Source organism: Bos javanicus, chromosome 1 (assembly GCF_032452875.1).
Source record: "Bos javanicus breed banteng chromosome 1, ARS-OSU_banteng_1.0, whole genome shotgun sequence".
In the NCBI taxonomy this organism is placed as follows: Eukaryota; Metazoa; Chordata; class Mammalia; order Artiodactyla; family Bovidae; genus Bos; species Bos javanicus.
Genome location: NC_083868.1, coordinates 66,730,959 through 66,746,918, shown reverse-complemented (window position 1 = coordinate 66,746,918; position 15,960 = coordinate 66,730,959). Strand labels below are relative to the sequence as shown.

The following is a 15,960-nucleotide window of genomic DNA, read 5'->3' as shown; positions in this document are numbered from 1 at the left end:
GTGCTCCACAAGAGATGTACACCTGGGATGACCTGCAGAAGACATTGATCCTAGCACGAGAAGGACGGAGGCAAGTCTAGAGTGTCCAAAGCCCTCTGTCAGAGTGGGGCATGAAGGGAGATGAGGCCCCAGAGAAAGGCTGAAAGCAGACCTGACTGGTCTCCTAGGCCAGGGTACAGAGGTTGAACTTTATCCTTAGGGAAATGGGAAAACATTTTAAGAAGAGAAGTGACATGAAAAAATATCTACACTAGCAAAGTCATTCTTTTATGGCCTTCTTTTAATATCGTTTCTTTATCATTGTTGGATGTGTCATCACTCCATATGGACTGTAGCCAACTTAGGAGTCATGATTCTTCCTCTTTTTTCCCTCCATCTCCTCCAGGGTGTCTGCAATATCCACCACAACCCCGCCCAGGCTGAGTAAGACAATTGCCTATGAGCTGCTCCCAACCAGCCAGGCAGTGTGTTTGCTTATGGACATTGCTTTTCTTGCCCCACGAATAGAAGGAAGTCACCCCTTACAGTCCCTCAGCATTGTCTTCTGCTCTTGGCTGCAGGCTGCATGTCCTTGCTGGTGACGGTCCAGCACACGGAGCGCTATGTCACCCTGTTTGCCTCCGTCATCCTCAAATGTGACTACACCACCTCTGCCCAGCTCCAGGATGTGGTGGTGACGTGGCGCTTCAAGTCCTTCTGCAAGGACCCCATCTTTGACTACTACTCTGCATGTGAGTGGCCTCCTCCCCACTCTTGCCCCCCACTCTCCCAAGGCCCCTCTGTGAAGTACTGCCATTAGGGTTAGGAATTATTTAGGATCACAAATCCTTATAGTGAGAAGAAGCCAGAAAGATTGCTTATTGCAGTTCCCTCATTTTATAGATAGACAAGCTGAGGCCAAGTAGATGACATAACTTATTCAGGGTCACATACCATTAATTTATTTTAAAATTTCTGTTCCACTTTGTTCAAAAAGGAATGAAGGCAGCTTAGACATTAAGTAAAAAGGCAGAGCAAGTCCTGCATCCTAGTTAATGCCTGGTGCACTCGTATCCCCCACCCCACCCACTAGCCACAGGATGAATGAGGAACGGTCATTTGTGAGCCTCCAGCCCACTGCCACATCCCTGTCTAGGGCCAGCCTTCCGGTAGACAGTCATGCCTCTCTCAGTGACTGGGAGCGCACTGGCCACAGGTAGCCTGCTCATTGTGGGCATCTCTGAATGCTGCGCGGCTCTCCCCTACACTTAGCCAAGTCCTCCCTCTCGGTGACAACTGCCCCACTCATGTCAGTCTTGCTGTCTTGAACCTAAGTCCTTCTCTCACTGCCCACCTCTGCCTCTCTCAAGAAACAGAAGAGCCCAGACTCCCACCACCGACCTGGGACAATTGACCTTTAGAAATTTGGAGAATAGAAGTAGAGCCTGTTCACCCTGAGCTTCCCAAGATGAGGCAAAGCAGGGGGAGGCATCAGCTTTACCATTTTTAGCCCCGACTAGTATCTTACAATATGAGCTCCAAAACCTAACTTACTGAGCCACCCACAGAGCCTCACCTTGTTCCCAAAACACCCCCTTTCTAAACTGAGGCATTGTTTCCTGGGGGCTACTCTTAAAATGCATGCATTAAGTGGGTAAGTAGGAGGGACCAGGTAGAAGACATTTATCATCAGCAGATTTAACAGCTCTCAAAACGTATATTGAGAGGGCAGGTTAGAGGAACCATTTGGGAGCAGATTCTGGAGTCACTTTGGAAATGAGGCAGGGGACATTTGGATGGAGGTGGTGATTCAGTTCAGGATTTGGAAATTTTGGCCCAGTAGAGGGGTCTGGAGTCTTGCTGCTCAAAGTGTGAGCAATGGTTTCACCTGGGAGCTCATTAGAAACGTAGACTCTCAGATCCCCATCTTTGAGAAGATGCCTAGGAGATGCAGAGACTCAGGAAACACTGAGAACCTTCACTGCTCCAGGGACCACTAAGGTCACCTGTCTTGATGGGAATTCCTCACTGCTGTGTGACTTGCCCATGTCCTCTTTCTCCAGCATACCAAGCAGCTTTATCCCTGGGCCAGGACCCGTCCAATGACTGCAATGACAGCCAGCGGGAAGTTCGCATCGTGGCCCAGCGGCGGGGGCAGAGTGAACCTGTGCTGGGGGTGGATTACCGGCAGCGCAAGATCACCATCCAGAATCGTGAGTTTGGAGGCAGCTGGGGACTGGGGGTGGAGAGCTGTGTAGATACCAGGCCTAGCAGGCTGAGTCATTGTGGGGATTTCCCTTTTCTTCTGTTGCTTGATGGTCTACTTGGTCACTTTCATTTTTTGAGGAAAGTGCCAAATGCACAGAATGTGCCACCCCCTCTGAAGTCAGTACCCTGGAAGTTGGGCTCAGACAAGAGGACGGCCTACAGCTTTGGCTAAAGGTCTGGGACTGGATGTTTTCCTTCACCTTCCTGAGATTCATGGCTAACATGTGGCTCAGGCTCCCTTGATTTCTTCCAGAAAGTGCTCTCAAGGCCTGCTCAAACCCCAGATGCCTGAGTTCCCCTCTGGCTACCCCTGTTTCCCAAATCTATGGAGTGGGGGTTTCTAAGTAGATGGCCACTTATGGACCCTTGCCCTTCACTGGTAGAGGAAAGAGCACTGGGTGTAGAATCAAAAGACGGGGTGGTGATCCCATGCTTCCACCCCCTTGCTTAGTGACCGATTCTTTTCTCTGGCCTCTGTTATCAAATCTGAAAGATGGGCATAATGGTCTTTGTCTCCCCACACTGAAGTAAACATCAAATACGACATCTGAGAGCTACATCTGAAGCATATGCGTTCTTTGTGGGAGTACAAGGAGTAGACTCAGGTGTCAGACTCAGGTGTAGGTCCCTGTTCTGTACTCACAGGGGTTGTGAACTTGGGCAAGTCCCTTTCATCTTTTAAGCCTCAATTTCTGTAAGGTGGGACTTGCCATAGTACTTGTCTCATGGAAAGTTGTCAGGATTAAGTGAGATGATGTGTATAAAGCACTTAGAAAACCACATGTGTGCGGTGAACTTTCATTATGACCATTTAGCACACCTGTGAATGAAGGGTCAGTGCCCCACATTACTGGGGGGAATGGATTCCATGTCCAGTGGATTATTGGCACAGAATTCAGAGCCTATTTAAATGAGCTTTATCTATAGTGTTAAATCAGAGAAGGCAATGGCACCCCACTCCAGTACTCTTGCCTGGAAAATCCCAAGGAAGGAAGAGCCTCGTGGGCTGCAGTCCATGGGGTCAATACGAGTCTGACACGACTGAGCGACTTCACTTTCACTTTTCACTTTCATGCATTGCAGAAGGAAATGGCAACCCACTCCAGTGTTCTTGCCTGGAGAATCCCAGGGATGGTGGAGCCTCATGGGCTGCCGTCTATGGGGTCCCACAGAGTCAGACACGACTGAAGCGACTTAGCAGCAGTTCAGTTCACTTCACTTCAGTCGCTCAGTCGTGTCTGACTCTTTGTGACCCCATGAATCACGGCACGCCAGGCCTCCCTGTCCATCACCAACTCCAGGAGTTCACTCAGACTCACGTCCATCGAGTCAGTGATGCCATCCAGCCATCTCATCCTCTGTCGTCCCCTTCTCCTCCTGCCCCCAATCCCTCCCAGCATCAGAGTCTTTCCCAATGAATCAACTCTGCATGAGGTGGCCAAAGTACTGGAGTTTCAGCTTTAGCATTACTTCCTCCAAAGAAATCCCAGGGCTGATCTCCTTCAGAATGGACTGGTTGGATCTCCTTGCAGTCCAAGGGACTCTCAAGAGTCTTCTCCAACACCACAGTTCAAAAGCATCAATTCTTTGGCGCTCAACCTTCTTCACAGTCCAACTCTCACATCCATACATGACCACAGGAAAAACCATAGCCTTGGCTAGATGGACCTTTGTTGGCAAAGTAATGTCTCTGCTTTTGAATATGCTATCTAGGTTGGTCATAACTTTCCTTCCGAAGAGTAAGCGTCTTTTAATTTCATGGCTGCAGTCACCATCTGCGGTGATTTTGGAGCCCCAAAAAGTAAAGTCTGACACTGTTTCCACTGTTTCTCCATCTATTTGCCATGAAGTGATGGGACCGGATGCCATGATCTTCGTTTTCTGAATATTGAGCTTTAAGCCAACTTTTTCACTCTCCACTTTCACTTTCATCTTCATCAAGAGGCTTTTGAGTTCCTCTTCACTTTCTGCCATAAGGGTGGTGTCATCTGCATATCTAGGGTTATTGATATTTCTCCCGGCAATCTTGATTCCAGCTTGTGTTTCTTCCAGTCCAGTGTTTCTCATGATGTACTCTGCATAGAAGTTAAATAAGCATGGTGGCAATATACAGCCTTGATGTACTCCTTTTCCTATTTGGAACCAGTGTGTTGTTCCATGTCCAGTTCTAACTGTTGCTTCCTGACCTGCATACAAATTTCTCAAGAGGCAGATCAGGTAGTCTGGTGTTCTCATCTCTTTCAGAATTTTCCACTGTTTATTGTGATCCACACAGTCAAAGGCTTTGGCATAGTCAATAAAGCAGAAAGAGATGTTTTTCTGGAACTCTCTTGCTTTTTCCATGATCCAGTGGATGTTGGCAATTTGATCTCTGGTTCCTCTGCCTTTTCTAAAACCAGCTTGAACATCAGGAAGTTCACGGTTCACGTATTGCTGAAGCCTGGCTTGGAGAATTTTGAGCATTACTTTACTAGCGTGTGAGATGACTGCAATTGTGCGGTAGTTTGAGCATTCTTTGGCATTGCCTTTCTTTGGGATTGGAACGAAAACTGACCTTTTCCAGTCCTGTGGCCACTGCTGAGTTTTCCAAATGTGCTGGCATATTGAGTGCAGCACTTTCACAGCATCATCTTTCATGATTTGAAATAACTCAACTGGAATTCCATCACCTCCACTAGCTTTATTTGTAGTGATGCTTTCTAAGGCCCACTTGACTTCACATTCCAGGATGTCTGGCTCTAGATGAGTGATCACACCATCGTGATTATCTGGGTGGTGAAGATCTTTTTTGTACAGTTCTTCTGTGTATTCTTGCCATCTCTTCTTAATATCTTCTGCTTCTGTTAGGTCCATACCATTTGTGTCATTTATCGAGCCCATCTTTGCATGAAATGTTCCCTTGGTATCTCTAATTTTCTTGAAGAGATCTCTAGTCTTTCCCATTCTGTTGTTTTCCTCTATTTCTTTGCATTGATCACTGAGGAAAGCTTTCTTATCTCTTCTTGCTATTCTTTGGAACTCTGCATTCAGATGTTTATATCTTTCCTTTTCTCCTTCGCTTTTTGCTTCTCTTCTTTTCACAGCTATTTGTAAGGCCTCCCCAGACAGCCCTTTTGCTTTTTTTGCATTTCTTTTCCATGGGGATGGTCTTGATCCCTATCTCCTGTACAATGTCACAAACCTCATTCCATAGTTCATCAGGCACTCTGTCTATCAGATCTAATCCCTTAAATCTATTTCTCACTTCCACTGTATAATCATAAGGGATTTGATTTAGGTCATACCTGAATGGTCTAGTGATTTTCCCTACTTTCTTCAATTTCAGTCTGAATTTGGCAATAAGGAGTTCATGATCTGAGCCACAGTCAGCTCCTGGTCTTGTTTTTGCTGACTGTATAGAGCTTCTCCATCTTTGGCTGCAAAGAATATAATCAATCTGATTTCGGTGTTGACCATCTGGTGATGTCCATGTGTAGAGTCTTGTGTTGTTGGAAGAGGGTGTTTGCTATGACCAGTGCATTTTCTTGGCAAAACTCTATTAGTCTTTGCCCTGCTTCATTCCGTATTCCAAGCAGCAGCATGGTGTTAAATAAATAGTGACTGGTTAAAAGTGGGGGGAAAAAGTGGGAGAATACACCTAGCAGGCTACTCAGGGTACCCATAGCAACAATCTGAAGAAATCAGTGAATATTCGATGACTGTTTTAGAGATAGATCAACCTAGTTTAAAAACTGCTTCCAACTTTGTGTATAATACTTTGGCTGCAGTATGTAAGTCTGATCTGTTTATATTCAACCTCTGACCTTCCCAAGTCAGCCCTTGAGCATTCAGCCTTATGGAACATCTGTCCTTTTCCAGTTTTTAGGTGCATCCTCAGAGGTTCAGGGTGACTACTCTATCCAGAGCCCAGAAACTTAACTCTGATCTGACCCCAAAGTTTAAATTTTCCTTTACAGATTTTGAAGGACGAAAGTCCCCACAGGTGATAGTCTCTGATTTTCTGTCATTTTCTTTTTCTTTCTAAATGAATAACACTGTCCACTACCCCTACTCCCAACCACCTTTGGGTCAAATTCTGCCTCCTTATCCCCATGGGAAAGTGGTATTTCCCCTGGGTTTTAATTTCTATCTCCGGGATTGTTGTGACTTCTTGGAGCCCTTGTTTTCTGAAATTTTTATGCCTGTGTTTGCATCATTTGAGAATACCCTGTCAAATCAGTTCTAATGAATGCATCAGAATCATTATTCTGATATCCATGAAATAATCTTTGTCTCTAGTAAAATTGGGGGAGATTTATAATACACATTAACCTTGGAGGGGGTGTTTCCTCCAAAGCACTTTCACCATTTTTCCAAGTCTGGGGTAAGCTTGTTTCTGTGAAAGGCAGCAGGTTGGAAAATCATGAGTAGGAAAAAAACTGTAGGGATTGACGTAGAAAGAGAAGGAAAGAGAAGTCAAAGTTAGCTCCAGTGGTGCATGACCTTGCATGTTTGTTTCATTTCCTCAATAAATATTTCTTAACCAACAGATAAAAAAGAATTGCAACTATGACTGCCAAGTAAGCAGGATCAAATCTATAACTAAGGTCTTTAAGGATTTGAAGGTGTCCTCTGGTACTTTGTGTGGCTAAAGTAGCTTGGACGTGGGGGCTACCCTGATGTCTCTGACTAGACCTTAAGCCCTTTCAGGACAGACACAGCACAGGTCTTGTTTGAGCTTCCACAGAGTCTGACATAGTGCTGGACCCACAGAAGGTCTTTAGAGAACATTTGCCTTTATTAAATGTGAACATAACCTTCATCTATCTTAATGGGGTAGAGACTTGGTGCTCACAAAACTCATTCTTTTCTTGAGTAACACTTATTCTGAAAATATTGGCATTTCATCCTTACTTGTTCCTCAAGTTCATCTCAACTGTCCCATCAAGATTCAGAAGTGTATGTTCACAGCTGGTGAGGAACCCAAGCTGTGGATTTTCCTACCCAGTTTGGAGAAGACATTAGAGCTTGGTGGTTGAGGGCACCAGCTTTGAGGCAAGACTTAAGTTTGAACCTACCTCTCTTTGTTACCTCTCTATGTTCCAGTTCCCTCTAGTCTTAGTTTCCTCATCTGATATGCAGCTAATAATCCTACCCCTTGTATCAGGATTAAATTTGATTTCGAGTAAGCAAAAGCCCCAACTATTAGTGACTTAAACGATAAAAAGTTAATTTCTTCCTTGGTGGCTCAGTGGTAAAGAACCTGCCTGCCAATGCAGGCAGAGACTCGGGTTTGGTCTCTGGGTTAGGAAGATCCCCTGGAAGAGGAAATGGAAACCCAATATTCTTGCCTAGAAAATTCCATGGACAGAGGAGCCTGATGGGCTACACAGTCTGTGGGGTCACAGAGAGTCAGACATGACCGAGCAACTGAGCACGCACACATACAGGTGTAAATTTGGGGCTAGACAGACCAGAACTAGTGTGGTGGCTCTGTTCCATTAATTCCTCAGGAACCCAAGCTCCTTCCTGCTCACTAAGAATGTCATCTCTTTCCTTACGGTCCAAGATGGTAGCCATCACATTTGCTTTCCAGATAACAGAGTGGAGGAAGAAATGAAGAAGAAAAGAGCAAAGATGTTCCCAAACTGTTTTCAAGAAGGTTCCTGAGAGCCGTCATGTGACACTTCTGTTTATATTCTGTCCACCAGAACCAAGTCACATGTCCATGTCCATCTGTAAGAGAGGATGACAATTAGTGACTTTATTCTGGATAGCTATGTATTGATACATGAGCAAAAATTCTACGACCATGAGAGAAAGGGAGGATAGACATTGGGAGGTAACTGGTAACCTCTACCTCACCCATTTAGAGAGTTGTGGAAGGAAGGAAGTGGGGTGATGTATCCTAACTCCTTTCAGGGTACCTGGTAGAGCTCACTAAGTGGTCAGTTTTACCACCTTTATACTGTTCAGAGGAAGAAGAGAATCTCAAAGGAAGGAATAGAGGCCTTTCTCTAACTATGAGAGGCCCTTTTAGGATGTGGAAGTATAATGCTGGGGACCTGAAGCTACCAGAAATCAGAAACCCATGCCCTCTCCTTTAATTGCTGGCACCTTCCCCTCCTTCACTGCAGGAGCAGATCTGGTGATTAATGAAGTGATGTGGTGGGACCATGGAGTGTATTACTGCACCATTGAGGCCCCAGGGGACACGTCAGGAGACCCAGATAAGGAAGTGAAGCTCATCGTCCTGCGTAAGTGCTCTTGGAGATTTCTATTTGGCCACCCCCACTGGGACACTTTTACATAAAGGGAAAAAAAAAACAGAAACAAGCAAACCTAGGTTATTGTGGTCGGTAGCCAGCCTCTGAAGTACTTTACCAAAGCTGAATTTTTAATTCTGCGTGTATATTGCTCATCCTTAACTTATAGGTCAAGAGCTGTGTAGATCAGACCTTTAGCATGTTACAAGCTAAAGCATGCCCCTGAAGATTTAGTTCGACCCTTGCTTGGCTTCCCCCCTGCAGACTGGCTGACCGTGATCTTCATCGTCCTGGGAGCCCTCCTCCTGCTCCTGCTGATTGGAGTGTGCTGGTGCCAGTGTTGCCCCCAGTACTGCTGCTGCTACCTCCGCTGCCCCTGCTGTCCCAACCGCTGCTGCTGCCCCCAGGAAGGTGAGGGGGACAGATGAGCAGTGGGATGGGGCGGGACGGAAGCCTAGTGCCCCAGACATATCAATTTCACATGACCACGTCAAAACCTTGCATTCTCCCAGGTTCTTCTCTATGCCCTTCTCATCACAGGCTCAGAGGTCTTTGGGCTCAGTTCAGAAAATGATGCTTAGGGAAGCCATAGAGCCAGGCGGGAAGACTTATGCCTGTTCACCTTCTAGACTGCCTAAGGCCCCCTTCAGATGGGTCTGTCCACTGGTGTCCTTTCCTCAGCAGCCCTGATAGGCCTCTGCTTCAGTATTTTCCCCCAACTCTGACCTTGCTTGGACATGAGGTGGCTGGAGGGAGTGGTTTGCATGGAACAATGAGAGAGAAGGCCACTTCCTAGAGATGACTTGAAAAGAACAGATCAGAAGAGAGAGAGGTGTTGGAGCGGGGGTCCTCAAACTTAAGAATCTCCTGGAGGGCTTGTTAAAACTTGGTTGCCAGCTCTATCTTTGGAGTTTCTGATTTAATCGGTCTTGCGTGGGCCTGAGGATTTTTATTTCTCAGAAGTTCACACTGCTGGTCTAGGGGCCACACTTTGAGAGTCTCTGTTTTAGACAAAGGAAAGAGAAGGCAGAAGATCTTGTTCTAACAGTGATCTTTCTTTGGGCTTGAATTTGGCCTTTTATTAATAAAACAGAATTGTGACATGCCCTAAAACATTTGGTGAAGACAAAAGAAGAAAGTTTATTCCACAAAGATCTTTTCTTACTGAACGGATGGAGCAGAATCAGCAGCTTTAAAGGAAGGATTTTTTTGTGTTTTTAAAGTAGCATTTCCTTTTCCTGGTGGTATAAGTAAAGTATTACCTTGTAGGAAATCTGAGAAATTCAGGAAAATGAAAAATCTGATCTGAGCACCCAGATATAACCACTGTTATCATTTTGGTCCATTTGAAGGATATTAAAAGAAACCCAGAAATTGGCTTTTAAGATAGAAACAAAACCTAATCTATAATGTCAGGAAGCTCAATGGTCCGAGTCTGGTTTCAGGCCTGTGTTCTGAGGTTGCTGTCTTATAGGAAAAGAGAACTAACTTTTATTGGATGTCTGGTGTGTGGGGCCTTTGCATATATTTCCCTTTTGAATCCTCACAACCCTAGAAGGCAGGTATCATTGTTATTTAACAATAAGGAGACTGAAGGTCAGAGGAGTCACACTAAGTAGCAGAAACAATGCGGTGTTGCATTCGTTCTCGTCTGACTTACAGTATGTGAATTTCCCACAACAGAGGCTGCCACAGCCTGTCTGTGTAGATCGCTATGGGATTGGCTGAGATGCCAATAAGCTCCTTCAAGAGACAAGAAATAGCAGAGAACTCGGTATTGGGCCATGGAGCTCCTTGCCTTTCTATCCCTCCTCTGGGAAGGAGGTCATGTAGGAGTCACTGCTCCCGGTGCTGTAATATAAAGACTGAGATGAGAGAAACTCTCCCAGGATACTTTCTCGGAATCCCTAAGTCTGTGGGGCACTCAAAACAGGCAGGGGCTAGGGACACAGTCAGCACCAGCGATAAATGTGTCTACTGTCCGTAAGCTGATTAACAGGTTCTGGGAGAAAGTGGTTTCTCCCAAGTGGTTAGATTTCATTTAGAAGAACTGGTGAGATAAGGAAATGTGGGCCACAAAGAAAGATCCTTGAACTTGAGCAGATGAGGTCACTTTCAAAGTGAGTCACCTGGGGAGTCTGTCCTGAGAAATTTGGTGACAAGAGGAGATTACACGGAGAGGGCAGGACTTGTCAAGTTAAGCTCTTGGATGGGGAAGAGGGTGGATGTGATCGTTTTTTTTTTTTGTTTTTTTTTTTTAAATAAGGTAACCCTAAGCAAGGCTATGGTTTTTCCAGTGGTCATGTATAGATGTGAGGGACTGTGAAGAAAGCTGAGTGCTGAAGAATTGATGCTTTTGAACTGTGGTGTTGGAGAAGACTCTTGAGAGTCCCTTAGACTGCTAGGAGATCCAACCTGTCCATCCTAAAGGAGATCAGCCTGGGTGTTCATTGGAAGGACTGATGCTAAAGCTGAAACTCCAATACTTTGGCCACCTGATGCGAAGAGTTGACTCATTGGAAAAGACCCTGATGCTAGGAGGGATTGGGGGCAGGAGGAGAAGGGGACAACAGAGGATGAGATGGCTGGATGGCATCACCGACTCAATGGACATGAGTTTGAGTAAACTCTGGGAATTGGTGATGGACAGGGAGGCCTGGCGTGCTGCGATTCATAGGGTCACAAAGAGTTGGATACAACTGAGCAACTGAACTGAACTGAAGCATACTTGTAGATGGAGAACCAAGGCCAGTAGAAAGAAAGAGAAAGGAAGCATTGTGAAGTGAGGCAGCAACTGAGGAGGGATGGAGTCAGTGGGAGTGACATCAGGACTACCTTTCACTGTAAGAGAGGGAAAGAAAAGGAAGCCTGCCCTCTGGAGAGAGAGAGGAAGTTGTTAACGCAAGGAATATGATTAAAGTGTAAGGGAAGAAGCTGGGGGAGTGAGTTGACACCAGCCTGTCTCGATTTCAGCAGATCAAAATTCTAGACACACAAGGCAGCTTCAAGAACGATGTCAGTGATTCTTGAGCTTCTGTGACCACAGCCCACCCCCACAACCTGCCCCAGCTTTCCAGTGAGAGGACCAGGGAGAAGTAAAACAAAAATGACACCAAAGTTTAGTAACCCCACTTCAGCTGAGGGAAGTGGGGCCTAGACAGAGATTTCCACAATTATACACAGCTTGTTAGTGGTAAGCCTTGGACTAGTCCTAGGTCTCTTGATTCCATGTCCAGGACTGGTTCCTCTTCCTTAACAAAGACATGTTATCAGCTGAAAGTTCATACTGCGGGGAAGACATCAGAAGTGGGGAATGTTTAAACTGCTGCTCTGGAGGAGGGAAGCAGGGTTGCTGAATCAGTCAAGGAGATCTACGCATATTGGAAAAATTGCTATTTGAGGTTGGTTGTCTGACAATGGAATCATCATGCGCCCAGGAAGCATGGACTGGTAGTTCCCGAAAGCTGAAATAGCAAGGGTTCAAGGGGTGTGAGATTCTAGGGTGTTTCTGAGGATGTCCTTGAAAGGACTGCCAGTCAAATCAGTATACTGTGTATACTGCCAGTATATATAAAAAAAAAAGAAAAAGGACGGTATGACCTATGGCTCAGGGAGGGCGAAGAACTCTCTGTAAGAGTGGAGAGGGGGTGGTAAGGAGTGGAAAGAGTTGGAGGTCCTCAGGGTGATTCAGGCACCATGGGTGATTCACACAGAAGATTCTGGCTGCGGGTCTCTGGTGGAAGGGAGATGTTGAGCATTATTTCTGTCACAAAGGGTGATCTTAAAGCACATGCCCCTGGTTTTCCTCAGAAATGAAAATGAATATGCTTTTGATGCTTTAGTCTCCAAATGTGTACTTTTTGTCTTCTATGGGATCTAAGGTGAAAGTAGTGACTTATATTAACCATTTATTGTAACAACATGAGCCATGACCCATTGAATATTTGCCAGTATTAGGCATTTCATATGTATTACCTCATTTAACTGCAACAACTTTATGAAATAGGTATTATTATCCCTGGGGCTTCCCTGTTGGCTCAGATAGTAAAGAATCTGCCTGCAATGCAAGAGACCTGGGTTCGATCACTGGGTCAGGAAGATCCCCTGGAGGAGGAAATGGCAACCCACTCCAGTATTCTTGCCTGGAGATTTCCATAGACAGAGTTGCCTATTGGGCTACAGTCCATGGGGTCACAAATCAGTCAGACATGACTGAGTGGCTAATACTTTCACTTCACTACTTATCCCCAGCTCAAAAATGAGGAGGTTGAGCTAACATACTGTGGAGACTCAACTGAAATTACACAGCTAATACATGCTGGGATTCCAGTGGAAGTCCCAGTGACTCTTAAAGCCTGTGTTTATGGAAACCTATCCCTGAGGACCATAATTCTCAGAATGTTGTTGAGAGCTGAGAATCCACAATAGTCAACTCCAACTCCTGCCTTAAAGCTTGTTGAAAACATGGATTTTCTCACCTTGTATTTGACTGAAGGCCAGTCTGGGAGTGGGATCCAGGAGTCTGTATATTTAACTATCTCATTAAAGGTGATCAAGACAGATTTTACACCACTGAGGTTCAGAGATAACTTATTAGGAGTCATTTAAGGCTTTGTTTGGCACCCCACTCCAGTACTCCTGCCTGGAAAATCCCATGGACGGAGGAGCCTGGTAGGCTGCAGTCCATGGGGTCGGGTCGCTGAGGGTCAGACACGACTTGAGCAACTTCACTTTCATTTTTCACTTTCATGCATTGAAGAAGGAAATGGCAACCCACTCCAGTGTTCTTGCCTGGAGAATCCCAGGGACGGGGGAGCCTGGTGGGCTGCAGTCCATGGGGTCGGGTCGCTGAGGGTCAGACACGACTTGAGCAACTTCACTTTCATTTTTCACTTTCATGCATTGAAGAAGGAAATGGCAACCCACTCCAGTGTTCTTGCCTGGAGAATCCCAGGGACGGGGAGCCTGGTGGGCTGCCATCTATGGGGTCACACAGAGTCGGACACGACTGAAGTGACTTAGCAGCAGCAAGGCTTTGTTAATTTCTCCATGTTTCTTATTTTGTTGCCTGATTCCCCATTAGGTGAGCAACAGAAAGCCTGATAGTCTAGACTTCCCCATCGAGCTATTTTTTTAGGGACAGGCACGCAAGGTAGAAGCTCAGAGACTATATTTTTTCACTCCAGTGCATTAGGGAAGGAAAGGACCCTAGAAAGAGATGGTGGCAGTTAAGAAGGAAGCAGGTGAGTTAATCTTGGGAATGTGTGAAAATCTGACAGGAAGCCTGATGGAAGATCCAGAAAAGTCTCTAGGAAGTCATCTCTGCAAAGGGTCCCATTAATTAAGAAATCATTTGGAGAGCAAGAAGAGAAGCCCAACTCTCCTTTTCCTTCCTATTGAATTGGAGGAGCTGAAAAAGGAAGTGGCCCAAAGATGCAACAGTACCATTGGGAGGAGATCAAGATTCAGTTAAGAAGGGTAGGGGGCAGCGAACGTTGTTCCCAATGGGATCAGATGTCCTGAGGCCCTGGAAGCAGAGATTAGTCTGGAGTGAGTTTTGAAAGGTGTGGTGCTGAGGAGAGAAAAATAATGTGAGAAGGTACTGCTGGGAAAGGGTTTTTTTTTTGTTTTTTGTTTTTTTTTTGCTTTATCACATAAAGGAGTCTGGGGACTCTGCAGTTTGGCAGAAAGAGTAGAGGCTTGACAGACAGACACAGGGTCACACACTGCCTCTACTGGTCGGTCACCAGCTGTGGGACATTGGGCTGGGAAGGTAACCTCTCTAACTTTCTCATCTGACGCTCACATTTAAGAGATTTCTCTGAGGATTAGTTAACTCATGTAAAGTGACTGGCCCGTATTAAGGAGGGCATTGTATGTGCTGAAGGTGGCATGTTATATGGAATTGGGGGAGGCACGTGTTAGCAAGAGAGAGAGGAAAGTGCTGAGTAGGTGAACTTGTCTTCAGAGGGTCTGGTGTGCTGTCCTTAGGCATGAAGGTGTGGCAGGTGGGTGAGCTGCTCTAAGCCTGCATCTGGCTTCATCCAGGCTGGGCTGTGACTCACCATCAGGGCTGGAGCTCCACACAGGTCTGCGGGCTTGGCTATAACCATTTCTTGTTGTGTTGGAAGTTGGTTTTATACTGGAGCCATTGGATAGCCTTCCAGATAACCCTTAGCTGCTGGCCTCAGCAAATCCCCCACCCTATGCTGGGTCCAGAATGCCTGTCTTTTTCCTCCTCCTACTATGGTAAGAGGAAGCTCTGGCAGAGCTCTGTGGCTTTAGGGGCATTCAGAGGGTTGGGGAACCCAGGAAGAGGTGAGAGTACCATGCTGGGGGCCTAAAGAGGGCACTTCCTGCACTTAAGCACACAAGTGGATAGACATTGGACTGTTCTACATGCATGTATACACAGGGACCTTGGGATACATGTGCACTCGGTCACAAAATAGAATCACGTGAGCAAAACAACTAAATGCATTTGTTTTTAATTTGTATGTGCTGTGGGTTGTGTGCTTCAGATCAGCTGCAGAGGGGACTGGAGAAACATTTCTATGGACTCTTGGGCTGCTTTTTTTTTTTATACTATTTTCTTTGCCCTGAAAGGAAATGGTATTTCCCTTCTCTCTTCTCTGCCTCTAACCCACCCATTAGAGATTCCCCTTACTTAGGGAAAACCCCAACATTTAATAAAGTGAGGAGAAGTGTAGAAAGGATCTACTTCAGGTTTTTGCATTCTCTGCCTTATTCCCCGTGGTTTTCTCCCACCCAGGGCTGGCATTACCAGCTGGAAACATTCATCAGTCCCTTTCCCTTTACCAGTAATTCTGCACATTGACCTCAGCATCTGTGTCCTTTTCTTCCACTCTGAGCAGGTGATCCTCCCAAGAAGCCCCTGACTCACCGCCTCCTGTAAGCCCTTTGCATCTGTGCCTTCTATATTTGGCCTATAGCTGAGATTTCACTGCCTGCTAAGATCTACATTTCTACCTATACATTTTAGGTGACCTTGGAAATTGGCAGGACGATGAAATAATTTCAAGACTAGGAAGTCAAGTTTCAGGAGGATATTTCCTAGGGTGCAGGAACTGCAGTCTTGCCAGGGAATTTATTCCCAGCGTTTTGACAGAGGAACAGTGGATTCACTACTTCCCTTAACTCTTCCACCCGTGTAAGAGAGGACACAGTAAACTTCAAGGAGAGAAAGTGGCCTCTTGGCAAGGCTGCCGGGTGGAGAGAAGTGAAGTGGGGCGTGTGGGCCTTGCGCTGGCTCAGGGTCTGCGTTTCTCCCTTTTCCCCTGCAGCCCTGGCCCGCCACCGCTACATGAAGCAGGCTCAGGCCCTAGGCTCTCAGATGATGGAAAAACCCCTGTACTGGGGGGCGGACAGGAGCTCCCAGTTTTCATCTTATCCAATGAACCCACTGCTGCAGCGAGGTAAACCCTGCCAGAGATTTGGGGTGGGAGAG

General features: G+C 46.0%; 1 protein-coding gene across 3 annotated transcripts in view; it reads left to right on the top strand.

Moving 5' to 3' along the window:
• ILDR1 (immunoglobulin like domain containing receptor 1) overlaps positions 1-15,960 on the top strand; it is a 41,271-nt gene that overhangs the window by 12,608 nt on the left and 12,703 nt on the right. Inside the window, exons 2-6 of one of the 3 annotated variants that reach the window (XM_061403783.1) lie at positions 561-731; positions 2,043-2,192; positions 8,364-8,483; positions 8,757-8,903; positions 15,797-15,928. In XM_061403783.1, coding sequence (XP_061259767.1) covers positions 561-731; positions 2,043-2,192; positions 8,364-8,483; positions 8,757-8,903; positions 15,797-15,928 — 720 coding nt within the window. The remainder of the gene's footprint in view (positions 1-560; positions 732-2,042; positions 2,193-8,363; positions 8,484-8,756; positions 8,904-15,796; positions 15,929-15,960) is intronic. The other 2 variants (XM_061403854.1, XM_061403924.1) reach the window with 2 other exon arrangements.